General features: G+C 52.0%; 1 protein-coding gene across 1 annotated transcript; it reads left to right on the top strand.

Moving 5' to 3' along the window:
- Positions 1–229: 229 nt before the first annotated feature.
- INPP5K (inositol polyphosphate-5-phosphatase K) lies at positions 230–9,137 on the top strand. Its single transcript, XM_032215754.1, has 12 exons — positions 230–371; positions 456–563; positions 746–854; positions 1,306–1,422; positions 2,523–2,698; positions 3,525–3,636; positions 3,916–4,025; positions 4,945–5,128; positions 5,986–6,123; positions 6,531–6,614; positions 6,699–6,803; positions 7,149–9,137. The coding sequence occupies exons 1-12, from the start codon at positions 244–246 to the stop codon at positions 7,245–7,247; spliced, it is 1,470 nt and encodes a 489-aa protein (XP_032071645.1). The 5' UTR covers positions 230–243; the 3' UTR covers positions 7,248–9,137.
- Positions 9,138–16,268: the final 7,131 nt, after the last annotated feature.

Consider the following 16,268-nt stretch of genomic DNA (forward strand, 5'->3'; position numbering starts at 1 on the left):
CGTCCGGGCTCTCCGCGGGGCCCACCTTCCGCGGGGCCCCGGCCTCTTCCCTGCCCGAGGGGAGGGGCCGCCACCGGGGACCCCGCGAAGGCGGAAGCGGCGCCCCGACCGGGCTCCCGGGGCCGCCCCCCCCCCTCGGCCGCCGTGCGCAGGCGCCAAGCTCTCCGGGCGGGCGGGGCGCGGGAGGGCGGAGGCGGTGCCGGCGTGAATCTGCGCCTGCGTCCCGGCAGCCAATCGGCGCGCATGACGTCGCGGGCGGCCGAGGAGCCGGGCTGCCGCTGCCCGCCGCTCTCATCCTGCTTCCCCCGCTCGGAGGAGATGGAGGCGGCGGCGGCGGCGGCGGCGGAGGAGGAGGCGGCTGCGCGGCTCCGGTGAGCGGCTTCTCCCCGCCCGCCCGCCCGCCGGCCCGCCGGCCCCGCCGCCGCCGGGCTGACGTCCGTCTGTCTCTCCCGCAGGCTGCACCTGGTCACCTGGAACGTGGGCACCGCGCAGCCCCCCGGGGAGGTGGCCGCCCTCCTCGGCCTCGGCGCCCCGGAGCCGCCCGTGGACCTCTACGCCATCGGGTGGGTGCGCGCGCCGCCCCACGGCGGGTCCCGGGGACCGGCGGGGTCGGTGGGGGGGGGGTCGGCCGGGGGCTCCTCCTCCGGCGCTTCCTCCCACCCAGCCTCCCTCGCCCCGGAGGGTCCCGGCGGCGCTCGGGGTGTCGCCGTGGGGCGGGTGCGTGACGGGCACCTCCGCTGCTCAGCTTACAGGAGGTGAACTGCCGGATCCTGAGCTTCATCTCCGACCTGGCCTTCGAGGACCCCTGGACGGCCTCCCTGACGGCAGCGCTCGCCCCGCTGGGCTACGTCCGGGTAAGGGCCCCTTCCAGGCTCCGACGGGGCCCCCGGGCGCCTCTCGTCCCCGAGCACCGGAGCCGCCGCTTCGCCAGTGGGGCTCCGGCGGGGGGACCGGGCTGCTGGAGCGGACGGAGCTCTCGGAGAGCCTCCCCCCCCCCCCCGGGTCCCTTCTGCCTGGGACGGCTCCGTCCGAAAGGCTCCTGTGGGGTGTGGGGGGTTGTGTAGCCCCAAATGGGGGTTTTGAATCCACAGGTCTGAGGGGCCTTGTGCTGTGGGGTCCCCGCACAGATCTTGGCCGTGGGTTCCATTTACTACAAAGCTGGAGGGTGCTTATCACCACCCCCCCCCCCCTGTAATCTCTGGGCATCACCAGCATTGGGCATTTGCTGGCAGCCGAGTGTGGCAGCCGGTCGGTGGAAGAAGCGCCCGCCTGCGTGGCTCAGGACTGCTCCCATTCTGCCCTCAGGTGTCTTCCATCCGCATGCAGGGCATCCTCCTGCTCCTCTTCTCCAAGCAAGCCCACCTGCCCTTCATCCGGGGTGTGCGGAGCCAGTTTACCCGCACCGGCCTGCACGGCTACTGGGTGAGCTGCTTCACAGGGACCTTGCCAGGCCTCCGGTCGGTTAAAGCCGCAGGTACAGTAGATGCAGGAAAAGCAGAGAGGCCGAATTCTGCTGTGGCCAAGCCCCTCCACGCACGCACGCCTTCGTTTCTTGCCTGAATGTTCTTTGCACGTTTCCATCTTTCTAATGTGGAGGCAGGCAAAATGGCAAACTTCACACCAAGATAAGAACTAACACCCAATAACCAGTATTTAATTTGTAATGCTAATTGCCAAAGGAAAACCCACAAAGCTGGCTAATAAAGAATCCGCTGACACCTTTCAAGCCCCAGTAAAATCTCTAGCGATGGAGATGCTCAGGTAGGGAGCTCCACGTTTTATTGATTGAGAACACGTGTTTCCTGCTCCAAGGCACCGAAGCAAGTCACACCGACACAAACGGTGTGAAATTTAAATTCGCCGAAGCAGGCATTCAGAGACCTGAATCCAGCCTTGCCTCTACTGGGCAGCCAGTGGAAGCCCTTACTTCCTGCTGGAACTCCTGCTGGGTGTTGGGGAGCATCTCCTCCTGGAGAACCCTCCCAACGCCTCCCCCCCCCCCCCCCCCGGGCGAACAGAGTGCGACCCAACCTGACATGTGAATCCAGATTATTGGCCACCGGCGGCTGTCAACAAAGGGATGAAGAAAGGCCAGAGCACTCTAGGGGCTGCGTCCTTGTTCCTGATGTACAGGTAGTCCTTGACTTACAACTAAAGGCCAAAACAAGACAGTTGTTAAATGAATTGCACCACATTTTACAAAATTGGGGGGGGGGGGAGATGCTGCAACTGTCGTAAGAACTTGCTGGTTGCCAAGCTCCCAAAATTTGTTCACATGGAGATGCTGCGATGGTCACAAGCATGATAACTGCCCCCAAGTCACTTTTTTCAATGCAAAATGTGAAGGTCATTAAATGGATGGTTGTAAGTTGAGAACTCCCTGTATTTTGCAATTTGTTCCTTTGTGAGTTTGTCCATCCTGTAGGCAGGCCTTTAATCTGGCAGAGTGTCAAAAGACCTGCCCCTCGTGTGCCCCAGGGAGTCCGGGAGTCTGGGGGCAACCACAGCCTCTTGTCTCGCAGGGCAACAAGGGAGGGGTCTCCATCCGCCTGTCCCTCTACGGCCACTCGGTCTGCTTCCTGAACTGCCACCTGCCGGCCCACCAGGAGAACGCCAAGCAGCGCCTGGACGACTTTGAGCACATCCTGGAGATGCAGCAGTTCGAAGAGAAGGCCTTCCCCTCCGCCCTGGACCACGAGTGAGTGGGCTCCCCAGGGGGGGGGGGTCCTCCTGCCCGGCCCAGCATGCCCCCCCTCCCCACGGTCGCTCAGCTGCTCTTCTTGTGAATGGTGCCCGGCCCCCTTGGCCTCGTGGGGGGGGGGGCTCCAAGGAGCAGCAGAGGGGGCGGGGGTGGAGCTGGCACAGACAAAGCAGGAATGAAATGGGTGAGAAAGGAGTTTCCAAGAGTCCAGAAAGGGCGGACCCCTCCGGTCACTTGGCTGCCCTCCAGAGCTGCCCTCAGGTAGCCGTCGGCCGCGGAGGTCAAGAGAAAGGGGCAGTTTTGAAAACCGAACAGAACGATTGCAAAGGGGGCCCCACATTTTGCTTTATACGAGGTGATCCCTGTTATTCCAGGCGCTTTTTATCTGCATTTTCACCGCAAGCCAACTCAGAATGGTTTCCAAATAGTTCTGGCCAGATCGGAGAACCGCCCATAGCGTTGCTGGGGGGGGTCTGACCGGGAGGGCCCGGTCTACCGATTTGGAAATCACTCGTGACTCTCGGGCGGGGGGGGGGAGGGGGCGCTGCTGCGCAGAAGCGGGTTCTTTATAGAGGAGGGTGTTGCCCTCGATGGGATGAAGGGGGGCTGCCTAGTACCTGAGCGGAAGAGGGAATAGCCCTTCTGAAACCTGCCTTGGTATCACCAGCCTTTCGGAAGGGTTCTGGTGCCCAGGGGGCTTGTTGCTCTGACCGCCTGCTTAGGTGAAATCCTGCCCTGGGGAGGGAAGGAGAGGCTGGGGGGCTGAAGCCAAGGTGGGCGTGGAGGGGCCCTCCCTTCCCCACTCCTCTCCGCCTCCTTTCAGGCTCCTCTTCTGGTTTGGCGATCTGAACTTCCGGATCGAGGACTATGGGCTGCACTTTATCCGAGAATCGATCAGCAGCAGTCGCTTCAATCTCCTCTGGGAGAAGGACCAGGTAGCCCCCACCCCACCCCCTGGCCTGCCCTCCCCTTGGGATTCCCAGCCCCCCCCCCCTCAGCCTCTGAATGGGGAGGAGCTTTACTAGTTTTACTTCCTCTTCCTCTCTGGCCAGCCCCCATCTGGTATCATCACCCCCCCCCTTTCTTTTTCCGAGGGGGCCGCTACCTGCCAGGCTTTCTCCCTGTGCTGGGAAAGGAAGGGCGCTGGCGGGCTCCCTGCCGCGGCTCCTGCGCTTGGCCTGCAGCACCGAACGGCTCTTGCTTCCCCTCCCCAGTTAAACATGGCCAAGAAGAAGAAGTTCTTCCTCCAGGAGTTCTCGGAAGGTCCCCTGAAGTTCAAACCCACCTACAAGTTTGACCTGCACTCGGATGAATACGACACCAGGTAACTGCGGAGGTCTGGCGGGGGCTCCGGACTAAGAGCTCTCTTGCACCGGACCTTGGCTAGGCAGAGAAGTAAGCCAGGGAAATCACTTCCCAGGGGCCCAGCGGAAGCAGGACGTGTGTGTCTGTGTGTGTGTGGGGGGGGTGTGTGTGTCTTGGTTGGCTGCCCCCCTCCCCTTCTCTCTATTTGCAGAATAGCCGAGGAGGCGCTGCTTGGGTCTAACTAACACCCACACTCACACACGCAATGTGGGGAATTTTGGAAAACTTAGGCCTTTGGGCCGCCTGAGTCTGCTGACTTTCACACGGCCCCCTCTTCTGACCTGGCTGTTGCTGGGGTGATGATCCTGGCGTGAGGCATACAGGGGACAGCAGCGGCCCTCCCCTCGCTCTCTCTGGGCTGCAGGGACAGCGGAACCCACAGCAACTGCAAAAAGCGGGAGCCAGAAAGCGTTTAAAGTAGCAGCAGCAGCTGAGAAGTTGAGCCGTGTGTCTGTCACGCATGCTCTCGCACGGCTGCACATCCAGCCCCAGGTGCTCAACCAGGCGCTCCGCCACCTGAGCCCTGACCGGCTGGGAAAAGGCAGCAGCTTCCTTCAGAAGGAAAGATCCTTTTCTGGATCCAGAATTGCCACGACTGTGGCCAAAGTGCTTGTGAGCTGTTGGGGGAGGAGGGGGCTTTCTATGCACCAGCAGCACTCTTGCCCTGGGGTGGGTGAGGGGGCTTCGGATAATGCCCAGGTTTAGTCACTGAATGCAGCTCTGGAGGCCAAGTGGCTGGAGGCCCCCAGCCCACTTCTCCTCCTGCTCGGGGCGGGGGTGCATGGCCGCTTGGGCTGCCCTGGGGAGCCAGCTGGGCTCTATCCTTGCCACCACTCTCCCTCCCTCCCTCCCTCCCTCCCCCCCCTTTGTTTCTGCAGTGAGAAGAAACGGAAGCCCGCCTGGACCGATCGGATCCTGTGGAGAGTGAAATGTCTTCCGTGCTCCAAGCCGAAGGAGGTGCCCAGGGAGGGAGGGGTTTCCCTGTCCCTGGGCAGCTACACCAGCCACATGGACTACAACATCAGTGATCACAAGCCGGTCACTGGCACCTTTGAGCTAAAGGTAGTATCCTGGCTCCCCAAGGGCAGCTGCTCCTCTCTGGAGAGATGGGGATTCCGCCCACCGGTCTGTCCCCTTGGCACCCACTGCAGGAGCCTGGCATCCCGAGGCAGCCCCCTCTTCCCACCGGCTTCTAAAGGGAAGCAGGACATCCTGCCCTTCACCCGGCCGATGCCACCGTTTCTGGGGCTGCTGCAGGGTCTCCGAGGGGCACCTGTTGAAGCCTCCGGCTAGGAACAGCATCCAGCTGGCTCCATGCGCACTTCAGGCCAAGCTGTGGCTTAACCAGGTTGAATTGAACAAGCCAGCCTTGCCTGGGCACAGACCCTGCGTGAGGGCAAGCCCTGACAATGGCCCCAGGGCTGCCTGTCAACCCCCCCCCCCCCCAGCTATGTCCCCCAGGGCCTCGGTGGGTGGTTGGCAACATTCCTGTCTATGGAGATCCTTCCTTACGGAGATCCTTTATCAAGAAGCAGCCCCCTTCAACAGACACCCCCCCCCCCCGGACACTAAAACTCGGTCTTAGCAGAGTAAGTGCAATCCGGCTCCCCTGTGGAACGGGAGGGGAGGTAAGGAGGGCTGGTGTCGACTGGCCGGGGGAGGGGCTCCTCTGGATGAGCCTCCGGGCGGAGACAGGAACTGTAGCCCCCCAACCATGCTGAAGCCTGTTAGGAGGCTGAAACTCAGGTTAAATCCCAGGGTGGGCCTCTTAGCCCGACAGCAGGGCCTTTGTGACCCTGTAGCAGGCTGGGTGCCAAGGGGGCTGCCCCTCGGGAGAAGGAACAGAGCCCGGTTGGGGTCCGGGGTGGGGGCTCTCCCTGGCCTTTCTCACCCTGGGTTGGGCGGCTTTGTTCCTGCAGGTGCAGCCCCTGCAGGAGGAGCCCCTAGTGGTGCTCTGCCCGGTGGGCACCTGGAGTGCTGGGCAGGACGCCACGGTCAGCTACGTCACCGCTCCAGAATTTGCCAGCAGCGCCTGGGACTGGATTGGCCTCTACAGGGTAATTGGCACAAGGGGGGCAGAGGGGAGGGTGCTTGGGCTGGTGCTCAGGCCCGGCCCTGCTCTGCTGCCCAGGCACCAGGGCTCTTCTGAGGCCAGGTAGAGGCTGTTCTCCCAGCCGCCTCCGCAGAGGCTGCAACACACACACACACACACACACACACACACACACACACACACACACACACACACAGTGGTCTTGCAAGGAGGGGAGCAAGCCGGCTGCCGGGAAAGACCCGATGATGGGCTCTGGGGAGAAGGGTCCCTTGTGGGGCCCGCCTGGCCCTGGCGGCTGCTTTTCACTCAGCCTCCTGAAGGGACGTGCGTTCCCTCCCACTGGGAGCCCCTCCCCTGTGCTGGCAGGTGGGCCTGTGGGCTCCCCCTGCAGCTCTTCCTCTCCCCTGGCAGGTGTCCTTCCGACATGTGAACAACTACGTCACCTACGTCTGGGTGCAGGACAATGAGATTTCCGCCGAGGACGGGGCCAAGCAGGTGAAGGGCGGCTCCCGGGACTTCCCTCGGCTTGGCTGCTCTTCTGCTCCCGCTGAAAGCTGATGGCGCCTTCCTTGCTTGCAGGTTTATCTCGGGGCCGAGGGCCTCCCCAACGCGGGGGGAGAATTCCTCCTGGGGTACTACAGCAACGCGCTGCGGTCCCTTGTGGGCCTTAGCCAGCTGGTCCAGGTGAGGCCTGCTCCTTCCTCCTCCTCCCCCCTGCTGCTCCTGAAGGGAGTTGGTGGGGGTTGTCTCTCGGGTGCCGGAAGACCCCCGTCACAGCAAACAGCTCTTGTGCTGGGGGGGGGGGGGGATGTCCAGAAGCTCCTCTCGAGAGACAGAACTAACCCAGCTCCCCACCACCATCTTCAGGGTCTGGCCTGGATTAACTCTGCAAGAGTTCTCAGCCCCATGACAGGGGGAGCCCCCCCCCAAAAAAAACCCTGTGGGGGCACCTTCCATCTTTGCCTTCTTTCTGGGCTGAGTTGGGGGGGGGCGGGAATTGTGTTCGAACGTGCATCTCTCCCTTTCCAGGTCCAGCCAAGCCCGAAGTCAGCTGAGCAGCAGGCGGGCTGGTCTGGGTCCAGCAGCGCAGAACGCCTTCCTTGCGAGAGGCCGCCCTGTGACTTCTGAGCCTCCTTCGGCACCCCCATGTGCATTGTGGGGCACCCCGGCTTCAGCCTCCGGAGCAGCGTGGCTCATCTTGCCGCACCTCTGGAGGGCCCTGCCTCCCTTTGGCAGAAAAGAGCCGGGACAGAGCCAGTTTCCCAGCAGGGGCGACGGTTTCCTTCTGCCCCGGCTGACGGCTGCCGCCCCGTTTTCCAAGTGCCTCTTAGGATCTGTGCGCTTCACTGCAACGTTAAGGAGTCGCTGCTGGCACTTATTTGAAACCTGGGATTGTAGGACTTTTATGAAATTGTAAAGCTTTTAGAACTGAAATACATTTTATTGTAGAAAATGGGGAGGCTGTTATTCTTTGACCATTTGTCTCGAAATGGGCCCCGCACCTTCCTCCAAAGCCTGGATGCAGGCAGGAGGGCCCGACCCAGGGGCAGCTTAGGGGGCACCTTAGGCTTTGGAGCCAGGCGCAGGGGGGTCTCGTCCTGCTGCAGCCCTCTGGCTCCTTGGGCATTTGGGCTTTTCAGTTGGGGCTTTTCTGAGAGCTGCAGCTCAAGTGGTAACACACCGAGATCTCTCTCCCAGGCCCTGCGGCTGAGCCAAGAATTGCCTGTCCTCTCTCTGGGCATCTTCTTCTTCCTGCTGCTAAGTGCAGCCCCTTCCTTTTCTCACCCCTGGGGTGCGTCTCAGTGGGTTGGGCCCCATGCTCAAGACTGTGTGGAGAGTCTCAGTGGGTTGGGCCCCATGCTCAAGACTGTGTGGAGAGTCTCAGTGGGTTGGGCCCCATGCTCAAGACTGTGTGGAGATGCTTCTGAATTTTCAGCCTCTTCTTCCAAAGTGTTAGCAATCCCCCCCCCCCAACCTACTGTTTTCTGCAAACCTGATGAGTTTCCCCTCCTGTCCCCTCAGCTGAAACATGAAGGTGTTGAAGAGAACCGGCCCAAGACAGAAACCCCACTGCGCACTTCCCTCCATGTAGACTCAGCTCCTCGGAGAACCACACGCTGAGTGCAGTTGTTCGGCCACTGACCCACCCATGGTGGTGATGCCATCCGTCCCCTGTTGCTCCCTCTTACCAAGAAGTCGGCTGCATTCTGCTCTGTCAAATGCCCTGCTGGAGTCCCAGTGTAGGATATTCACAGCATTCGCCTGATCTGCCAATTTAGTCACTTCACTTCAAAGAAAGCAGTAACGCTTCTTTGGCCTATGAGCTGCTTTTAACAAACGCTTGCCGGCTCCCAGGAATCTCGCCTCCTTCATTTCTGAGTGCTGGATTGCGTTTTCCAGATTTTCCCAGGTGTTGATGTCAGGCTTTTTGGCCTGTGGTTTCCTAGATCTCCTCCTTGCCCTTTTTGGAGGTTGGGGCCACATCAGCTCTTTTCTGCCCCCTCTGGGGCTCTGGGAGATTCGGTCCAGTGGTTCTGAAATCACATCTGCCGGCTCCTTCAAAAGCCTGAAATGGAAACCCTTGCCAGAAGCAGACAGCCGCTCTCTCTCTCGCTAAATCCTCCCCTGTCTCTTTCTGTCTCCCACGGTGATGCTTTTGATAGGTTGGACTGCTTCCCCCCCCCCCCTTTGTGTAAAAACAGATGTAAAGTCCGAAATTAAGTAGTTCTTCTTTTTTCTTGTCACCTGTCATCTTCACCCACTAAGTGGACCAATCATTTCATTGACTTTCCTCTTGGTGCTCATATGTTGAAAAAAAAGCTTATTTTTGGCATTTGTTCCTCTTTCGGAGTCTTAACGTTCTTTTTTACTCCTCACTTTCTTTCTTTTTTATTGAAGAATTTAAAAAACAAGCTTTTACAAATATTTGCTTCCCTCCCCTCCAAACCCTCCTCAACCTTCCCCCCCCCCCGACTTCCCAGAACCAATACAAGGTATAAATCTTTAACAAAAACATGCCTAAATAAGCTTTAAAAGAAAAAAAGTTAATAACATATTTCACTTGAGCTTTAACTCCTCCTTGCTAGGCTAACTCTAAACAGATTGTATCATTCTTAATTTCTTTAATCATAAGCTATCTGAAATTTCTTAGTCCCGTATTTATTTTGAATATAATCAGTCCATCTCTTCCAGTCCAATTTATATCTCTCGTTTGAGTGGTCCTTGAGATATGCAGATATTTTAGCCATCTCAGCTAGGTTTGTTACTTTCAATGTCCATTCTTGAATCATAGGCAAATCTTCCTTCTTCCAGTATTGCACCAAGAAGAGTCTAGCTGTGGTTATTAGATGCAAAATCAAGTTAATCTCTATAACTGTACAATCAGTAATTATACCTAACAAAAATAACTGAGGGGTAAACTTTATCCTTTTTTTAAGAACATTTTGCATAATCCACCATATTTTTATCCAAAATGCTTTAACCTTTTTACAAGTCCACCATATGTGAAAGTAAGTAGCATCAACACAGTCACATCTCCAGCACTTAGGTTGTAAATTTGGATACATAGAGGCCAGTTTTTTAGGATCTAAATGCCATCTATAAAACATCTTATAAAAGTTTTCTCTCATATTTTGGGCTTGTGTAAATTTTAAATTTCTTACCCAAATCTTTTCCCATGTGTCCAACATTATTGGTTCTTCAATATTTTGTTCCCACTTTATCATACAGTCTTTAACTAATTCTGTTTCCGAATCCATTTCTATTAATACATTATATAATCTCTTTATATGCATTGGACTTTGATCTCTAATTTGTTTGAGTAAATTATCCTCGACTTGCATAAAGCCGACTTTTTGATCTATTTTCCATCTGGCCTGTAACTGCCCATACTGAAACCATGATTGAATTGCCTTTTCTTCTTTCAGTACATTCAAAGGTTTTAACTGTAATACACCTTTTTCTAAGGTAAGAAGCTGTCTGTATGTAATTACATCCTGTTTTTGTACTATATTTATGTCTTCTATTGCGTGTCTAGGAATTGCCCACATGGGTATCTTATCACATAATTTATATTGATATTTGTTCCAGACAAGCAATAGAGCATTCCTTAAAATATGACTTTTAAAGTTCTTATCTACCTTTTTGTTATATAACAAATAAGCATGCCATCCATATACCAAATCATACCCTTCGATATTAAGTATTCTGTCATCTGTTAAATTAATCCAATCACTAATTACCGATAAAACTACTGCCTCATAATATAGTTTTAAATTGGGTAATTTCAAGTCTCCTCTCTCACGCACATCTTGCATTATTTTTAGTTTTATTCTCGGCTTCTTTCCTACCCATACAAATTTATTAATGCTCTTCTGCCATTCTAGCAAATTCGCATCTTTTTAAAGTATTGGTATCACTTGAAAAAGAAATAAAAATTTAGGTAGAATATTCATTTTCACAGCTGCTATTCTTCCCAACAATAATTGTAATTTCTCCCAATTTTTCATCTCTGTATGTATACTATGCCATAGTGGTTCAAAATTATTCTTATATAGCTTCCCATTTGAGGTTGAGATATAAACCCCTAAATATTTGACCTTTTTGACTATTTCACATCCTGTCATTCCTTCTAGTTCATCCCTTTGTTTAGTGTTCATATTTGTAACTAACATCTTTGTTTTCCCTAAATTTATTTTAAATCCTGACACTTGACCATATTGATTAATCATATTCATTAAAACCTTACTAGATTCCCATGGTTGAGTTAATGTTATAACCAAGTCATCCGCAAAAGCACATGCTCTATATTCTTGCTGCCTAATGTTGATTCCCTGTAAATCATCTGAGCCCCGTATTTTATTCAGCAATAGTTCCAAAGTTATGATAAACAGTAATGGGGATAAGGGGCAACCCTGCCTTGTACCTTTCTCAATTTTAAATGAGTCTGTTAAACTTCCATTAATTTAGTTTTAGTTTAGTTTTATTAGAATTTGTAGGCCGCCCTTTTCCCTGAGGGGACTCAGGGCGGCTCACATAAAACTGGGAAGGGGGGAACACAAACATCAAGATAGAAGACATGTAATAAAATGGTAGGCAACATACATTCATCATTCGGGAGGGGCAACTATCCTTATCCCCAGGCCTGACGGGCGAGCCAGTTCTTCAAGGCTATGCGGAAGGCCTGGACGGTGGAGAGGGTGCGAATCTCCACGGGGAGCTCGTTCCAAAGGGTCGGGGCTACTACTGAGAAGGCCCTCCTCCTTGTGGTTGCCAGCCGACACTGGCTGGCCGATGGAATACGGAGGAGGCCCAATCTGTGTGATCTTATTGGTCGCAGGGATGTAATTGGCAGAAGGCGGTCTCTCAAGTATCCAGATCCACTGCCATGTAGGGCTTTATGGGTGATTAATAGCACCTTGAAGCGCATCCGGAGATCGACAGGCAGCCAGCGCAGCTCGCGGAGGATAGGTGTTATGCGGGTGAACCGAGGTGCACCCGCAATCACTCGCGCGGCTGCGTTCTGAACTAGCTGAAGCCGCCGGATGCTCTTCAAGGGCAGCCCCATGTAGAGCACATTGCAGTATTGCAACCCTAAACTATTGCAGTATTGCAACCCTTAACTATGATTTGAGCTGTTTGTTCCTGATATATTGCTTTAATTGATTGTGAAAAGTGCTCTCCTATTTGCATTTTTTGCAATATTTTCAGTAAAAATTGCCAATTGACTCGATCAAAGGCTTTCTCAGCATCTAAAAATATAAGCGCAGCCGGGATTTGGTTATTCTTTCCCAAATGTTCCAGTGTATTAGCAATTAGTCTTACATTACTTCTCATTTGTCTCCCTTGAATAAAACCCGTTTTATGATTGAATCAATTGCTGAGTAACCAACATTAACCTATTTGCCAGTATTTTAGTAAAACTTTTATAATCTATATTAAGTAATGATATGGGTCTATGGTTTTTTGGTAGAGTAAGATCTAGATCCTCTTTTGGTATCAAGGATATGAAAGCTGTCTTCCAAGATGGGGGTACCCTCCCTTCCGTTTGGATCGTATTGAATAATTCCTTGAGGGGGTTCTACCATTTCTAATTGTAAATTTTTGTAATAAGCTGATGTCAGGCCATCTGTACCCGATGCTTTCCCTACCTTTAGCTGTTTGATTACCTGGAGAATTTCCCCCGAGGTTATTGGTTGGTTCAATCTCTCCCTCTGCTCGTCTTTAATGGTATTGGACCTGGGTACTTGAGAGACCGCTTGCTGCCAATTACCTCCCACAGACCCGTTAGATCGCACAGGGTCGGCCTCCTCCGGCTTCCGTCCACCAGCCAATGCCATCTGGCTATTACCCGGGGGAGGGCCTTCTCTGTTGCAGCTCCGGCCCTTTGGAATGAACTCCCCGCGGAGATTCGGACCCTCACCCCTCTCCAGGCCTTCCGGAAAGCTGTCAAAACCTGGCTGTGCCGGCAGGCCTGGGGTTGATGAGTTCCCCTCCCCTCTCGACTTGTATGGCTGTATGACTCTTGTGTATTTTAATTATATGTATTGTGTTTGTATCCCCTTTCCCCTTTTGAGTTGTTCGCCGCTCTGAGTCCCTCCCGGAGAAGGGCGGCATACAAATAAATTAAATCTTAAATCTTAACTATAGGTATTTTTCCTTTATCCAGGTATCTATCTATATCTAAACCTTGTATTTTATCTTTCATATACAATCCTGTGAAAAATTCATGAAAGGCCTTTTGGATCTCATCCTCTTGATACACTTCCCTTTATAATTTCGATATATTACAAGATTTCTGTTTTTTCCTAATCAGATATGCTAACCAGCTTTATTTGCATTACAGAAGGTGTTATGTTTTTCATATAGCAAATTAGTGGCTACCTGGTCTGACATCAGCATATTAAATTGCCCTCTTAATAAGGTAATTGCTTCTTTAATCTTTTTGTCTCCTGGTTTTAGAATTAACTCCTGCTCTCTCTAATTTCTTCTTCAAGTTCAATTCTCTTTTCCCCCTGTTTACGTCTATGTAGTCTATTTAAATTTATCATAATTCCTCTCATACACGCTTTACTTGCGTCCATTACCATTTCCGTACCCTTATTCATATTAAAAACAAAGTATTCTCTTAATAAATTTTTACATTCATTAATACCCGGAGGAGAGCCTTCTCGGTGGCTGCTCCGACCCTCTGGAACGAACTCCCCATGGAGATTCGGACCCTCACCACCCTCCAGTCCTTCCGCGCCGCCTTAAAGATCTGGCTGTCCCGGCTGGCCTGGGGTTAAGACTCTGACCCCACTCGAATTTGTGTGGCTGTTGTGTTTTTTTTTTTTAATATGTTGTATTGTCTGTATGTTGGAAATTGTTTGTCCTCCCCCCCCCCCTTTTTTTTGAACTGTGAGCCGCCCTGAGTCCCCCCAGGGAAAAGGGCGGCATACAAATAAAGGGAAAATGAAAAAATGAAAAAAATATTTTTCTCACATCTAAATAAATTTTCATTCAATCTCCAAGTCCTTCTTGCTTGCATCCCAAATTCCAACTCCATCCAAACCGGATTATGATCTGATAAGACTCTGGAACATATCTTCCGTCTTCTTTACCCTAGAAAGCAAATCATTGGTTGTTAGTATAAAGTCAGTCCTAGAAAAGGATTGGTGTCTGTCAGAAAAAAAAGGGAACTCATATTCTTCTGAGTTCCTTTCTCGCCAGATATCTCTCAATTCAAAGTCATCTATCATGTCAAAAAAGGACTTGGGTAGTTTCGCTCGCATTTGAATATTTTGCCGAGAAGCCTTCTTATCTTTCTTGGTATCCATAACGCCATTCCAGTCGCCCAGTAATATACAGGATCTATAGTCCCAATGTACTAACTTAGCATGAAGCATTTTATAAAATTTATCTTCTTGTTGATTGGGAGCATATATACCCAATAGAAGTATCCTTTCCCCTTCTATTACCAGATCTATTGCAATGTATCTTCCTTGGGAGTCTGCTTCTTAACATTCTTGACCTGGTCTTTGCAGACTGTTACAAACTCCTCTCTCCAAATTTTATATTTGTCCTTTTGGCTTCTGCAACCACGCTGGTCTCATCAGGTGCCCCTTGTTTTTCACTCTCTGTTTATTGTTTCTGTTTGGCACTTTATAGTCTCGTCTTCAAGAGTTTCCCAAGCATCCTGGACTGGTTTTCCCTGCATTATTTCGAGTCGGGGTGGTGGTGTCCCTCCCTGGATGGCCCTTTCCGTCCTGCCTCCTGCTCTGGAGGGGTGGCATTAACCTGACCAGCAAGGAAGGTGCCAGGGAAGCTGCTTACCTTCTGGAGGAAAACAGACACTCTTTTAGGAAGCTCCTTGCTTCTAGTCCCTCCCAGGCCCATCCGTTGTAGAGAGGGGCAAATTCCCTCGGGAATATGGTGGCATACAAGTGTAATAAACATACAATAAGCTGGTAAACGTGGCTGCCTCCAGAGGAGGTGAGGAAACTGGGAGGAAGGTGAGCCCTTCAAGCCCTGTAAAAGTAAACTGAAGTAAAGTAAAACAGATCTTAACAGATTGAACAGATTTTTTAAACAGGTTAACAGAGTTGGAAAGGACCTTATAGGTCATCTGGTCCAACGCCCTGCTCAAGCGGGAGACCCTACATCATTTCTGAGAAATGGCTGTCCAATCTCTTCTTGAAAGTCTCAAGTGATGAAGCCCCCCCCCTCCCCCCCAGCTTCCGAAGGCAACTTCTGTTCCACTGGTTGATTGTTCTCACTGTCAGAAAGTTCCTCCTTATTTCCAGGTTGAATCTCTCCTTGGTCAGTTTCCATCCATTCTTCCTTCTCTGACTTTCGGGTGCTTTGGAGAATAGCTTGACCCCCTTCCTCCTCTCTGGGGCAGCCCCTCAAATACTGGAAGACTGTTCTCCTGTCTCCCCTGGTCCTTCTCTTCCCTAGACTAGCCAGGCCCAGTTCCTGTAACCGTTCTTCATATGTTTTAATCTCCAGTCCCCTAATCATCCTAGTTGCTCTTCTCTGTACTTTTTCTAGAGTCTCAACATCTTTTCTATAGTTTGGTGACCAAAACTGGATGCAGGACTCTAGGTATGATTTCACTAGGGTGAAATGGTATTAGTACCTCACTTGATCTTCATTGTATCCCTCTGTTAAGGCAATCTAGGATTGCATTGGCTTTTAGCTGGTTGTCCACTAAGACTCCAAGGTCCCCCTCACAGTCACTGCTATAAAGCCTGGTTTCACCCAGTCCATATGTGTCCTTTGGCTTTTTCTTGCCTAAGTGTAGGACTTTGCTTTTCTCTACATTGAATTTCATTCTGTAGGGTGTTAACTATTCCTGCCAGCTTAGCATCGTCTGCAAATTTGGTCAGTTGCTCTCCTATTCTCTCATCCAAGTCGTTTATGAAGATATTGAAGATTCCTGGGCTCACTTCTCTCCACGTAGACCTGGGGCCCATTAGGGGCGACTCCCGGAGTACAGTTTGTCATCCAGCTGCGAATCCGTCTGGTGGTGATGCCGTCTACCCCACTGTTTTCTAGCTCACCAAGAAGAAGGTTGTGGTCTACTTCGTTGAATGCCTTGCTGAAGTCTATTATGTCCACAGTATTTCGCTGGTCTACTAATTTAGCCACTGTTGAAGAATGAAATAAGATTGGTTTGGCCTGATCTGTTTTTAGCAAACCCCTGCTGGCTGCTAGTTATTACTTTACTTGTTTCTAGGTGTTGGCAGATCTGTGGTTTTTTTTTTTTTTTTAAATTATCATTTCCAGTATCTTCCCGGGTATTGATGTTAGGCTGATTGGTCTGTAGTTTTCTGGATCTCTTCCCCCCCCCCCCCCGTCTTTTTTGAAGATGGGAACCGCATCAGCTCTTTCCCACTCCTCTGGTCGTTCCCCGGTGCTCCAGGATCTCTGAAAGATGAGGTGCAGGGGTTCTGAGACGGCATCGGCCAGCTCCTTTGGAACTCTGGGGTGTAATCCGTCAGGTCCTGGTGATCTGTATTCATCAAGATCAAACAGGTGTTCTCTTACTGGTTTTTTTTTTTTTTTTTTGCTTATTTTAACTTTTATTTCCAGTCTCTTTTTTACAGTTATGCTCCTGGTAGGATGGGCTGTAGTGTCAGGCACCACTCCACTCCATAATTAGGAAAG

The sequence above is a fragment of the Thamnophis elegans genome, chromosome 4, assembly GCF_009769535.1.
Source record: "Thamnophis elegans isolate rThaEle1 chromosome 4, rThaEle1.pri, whole genome shotgun sequence".
Lineage (NCBI taxonomy): Eukaryota > Metazoa > Chordata > Lepidosauria > Squamata > Colubridae > Thamnophis > Thamnophis elegans.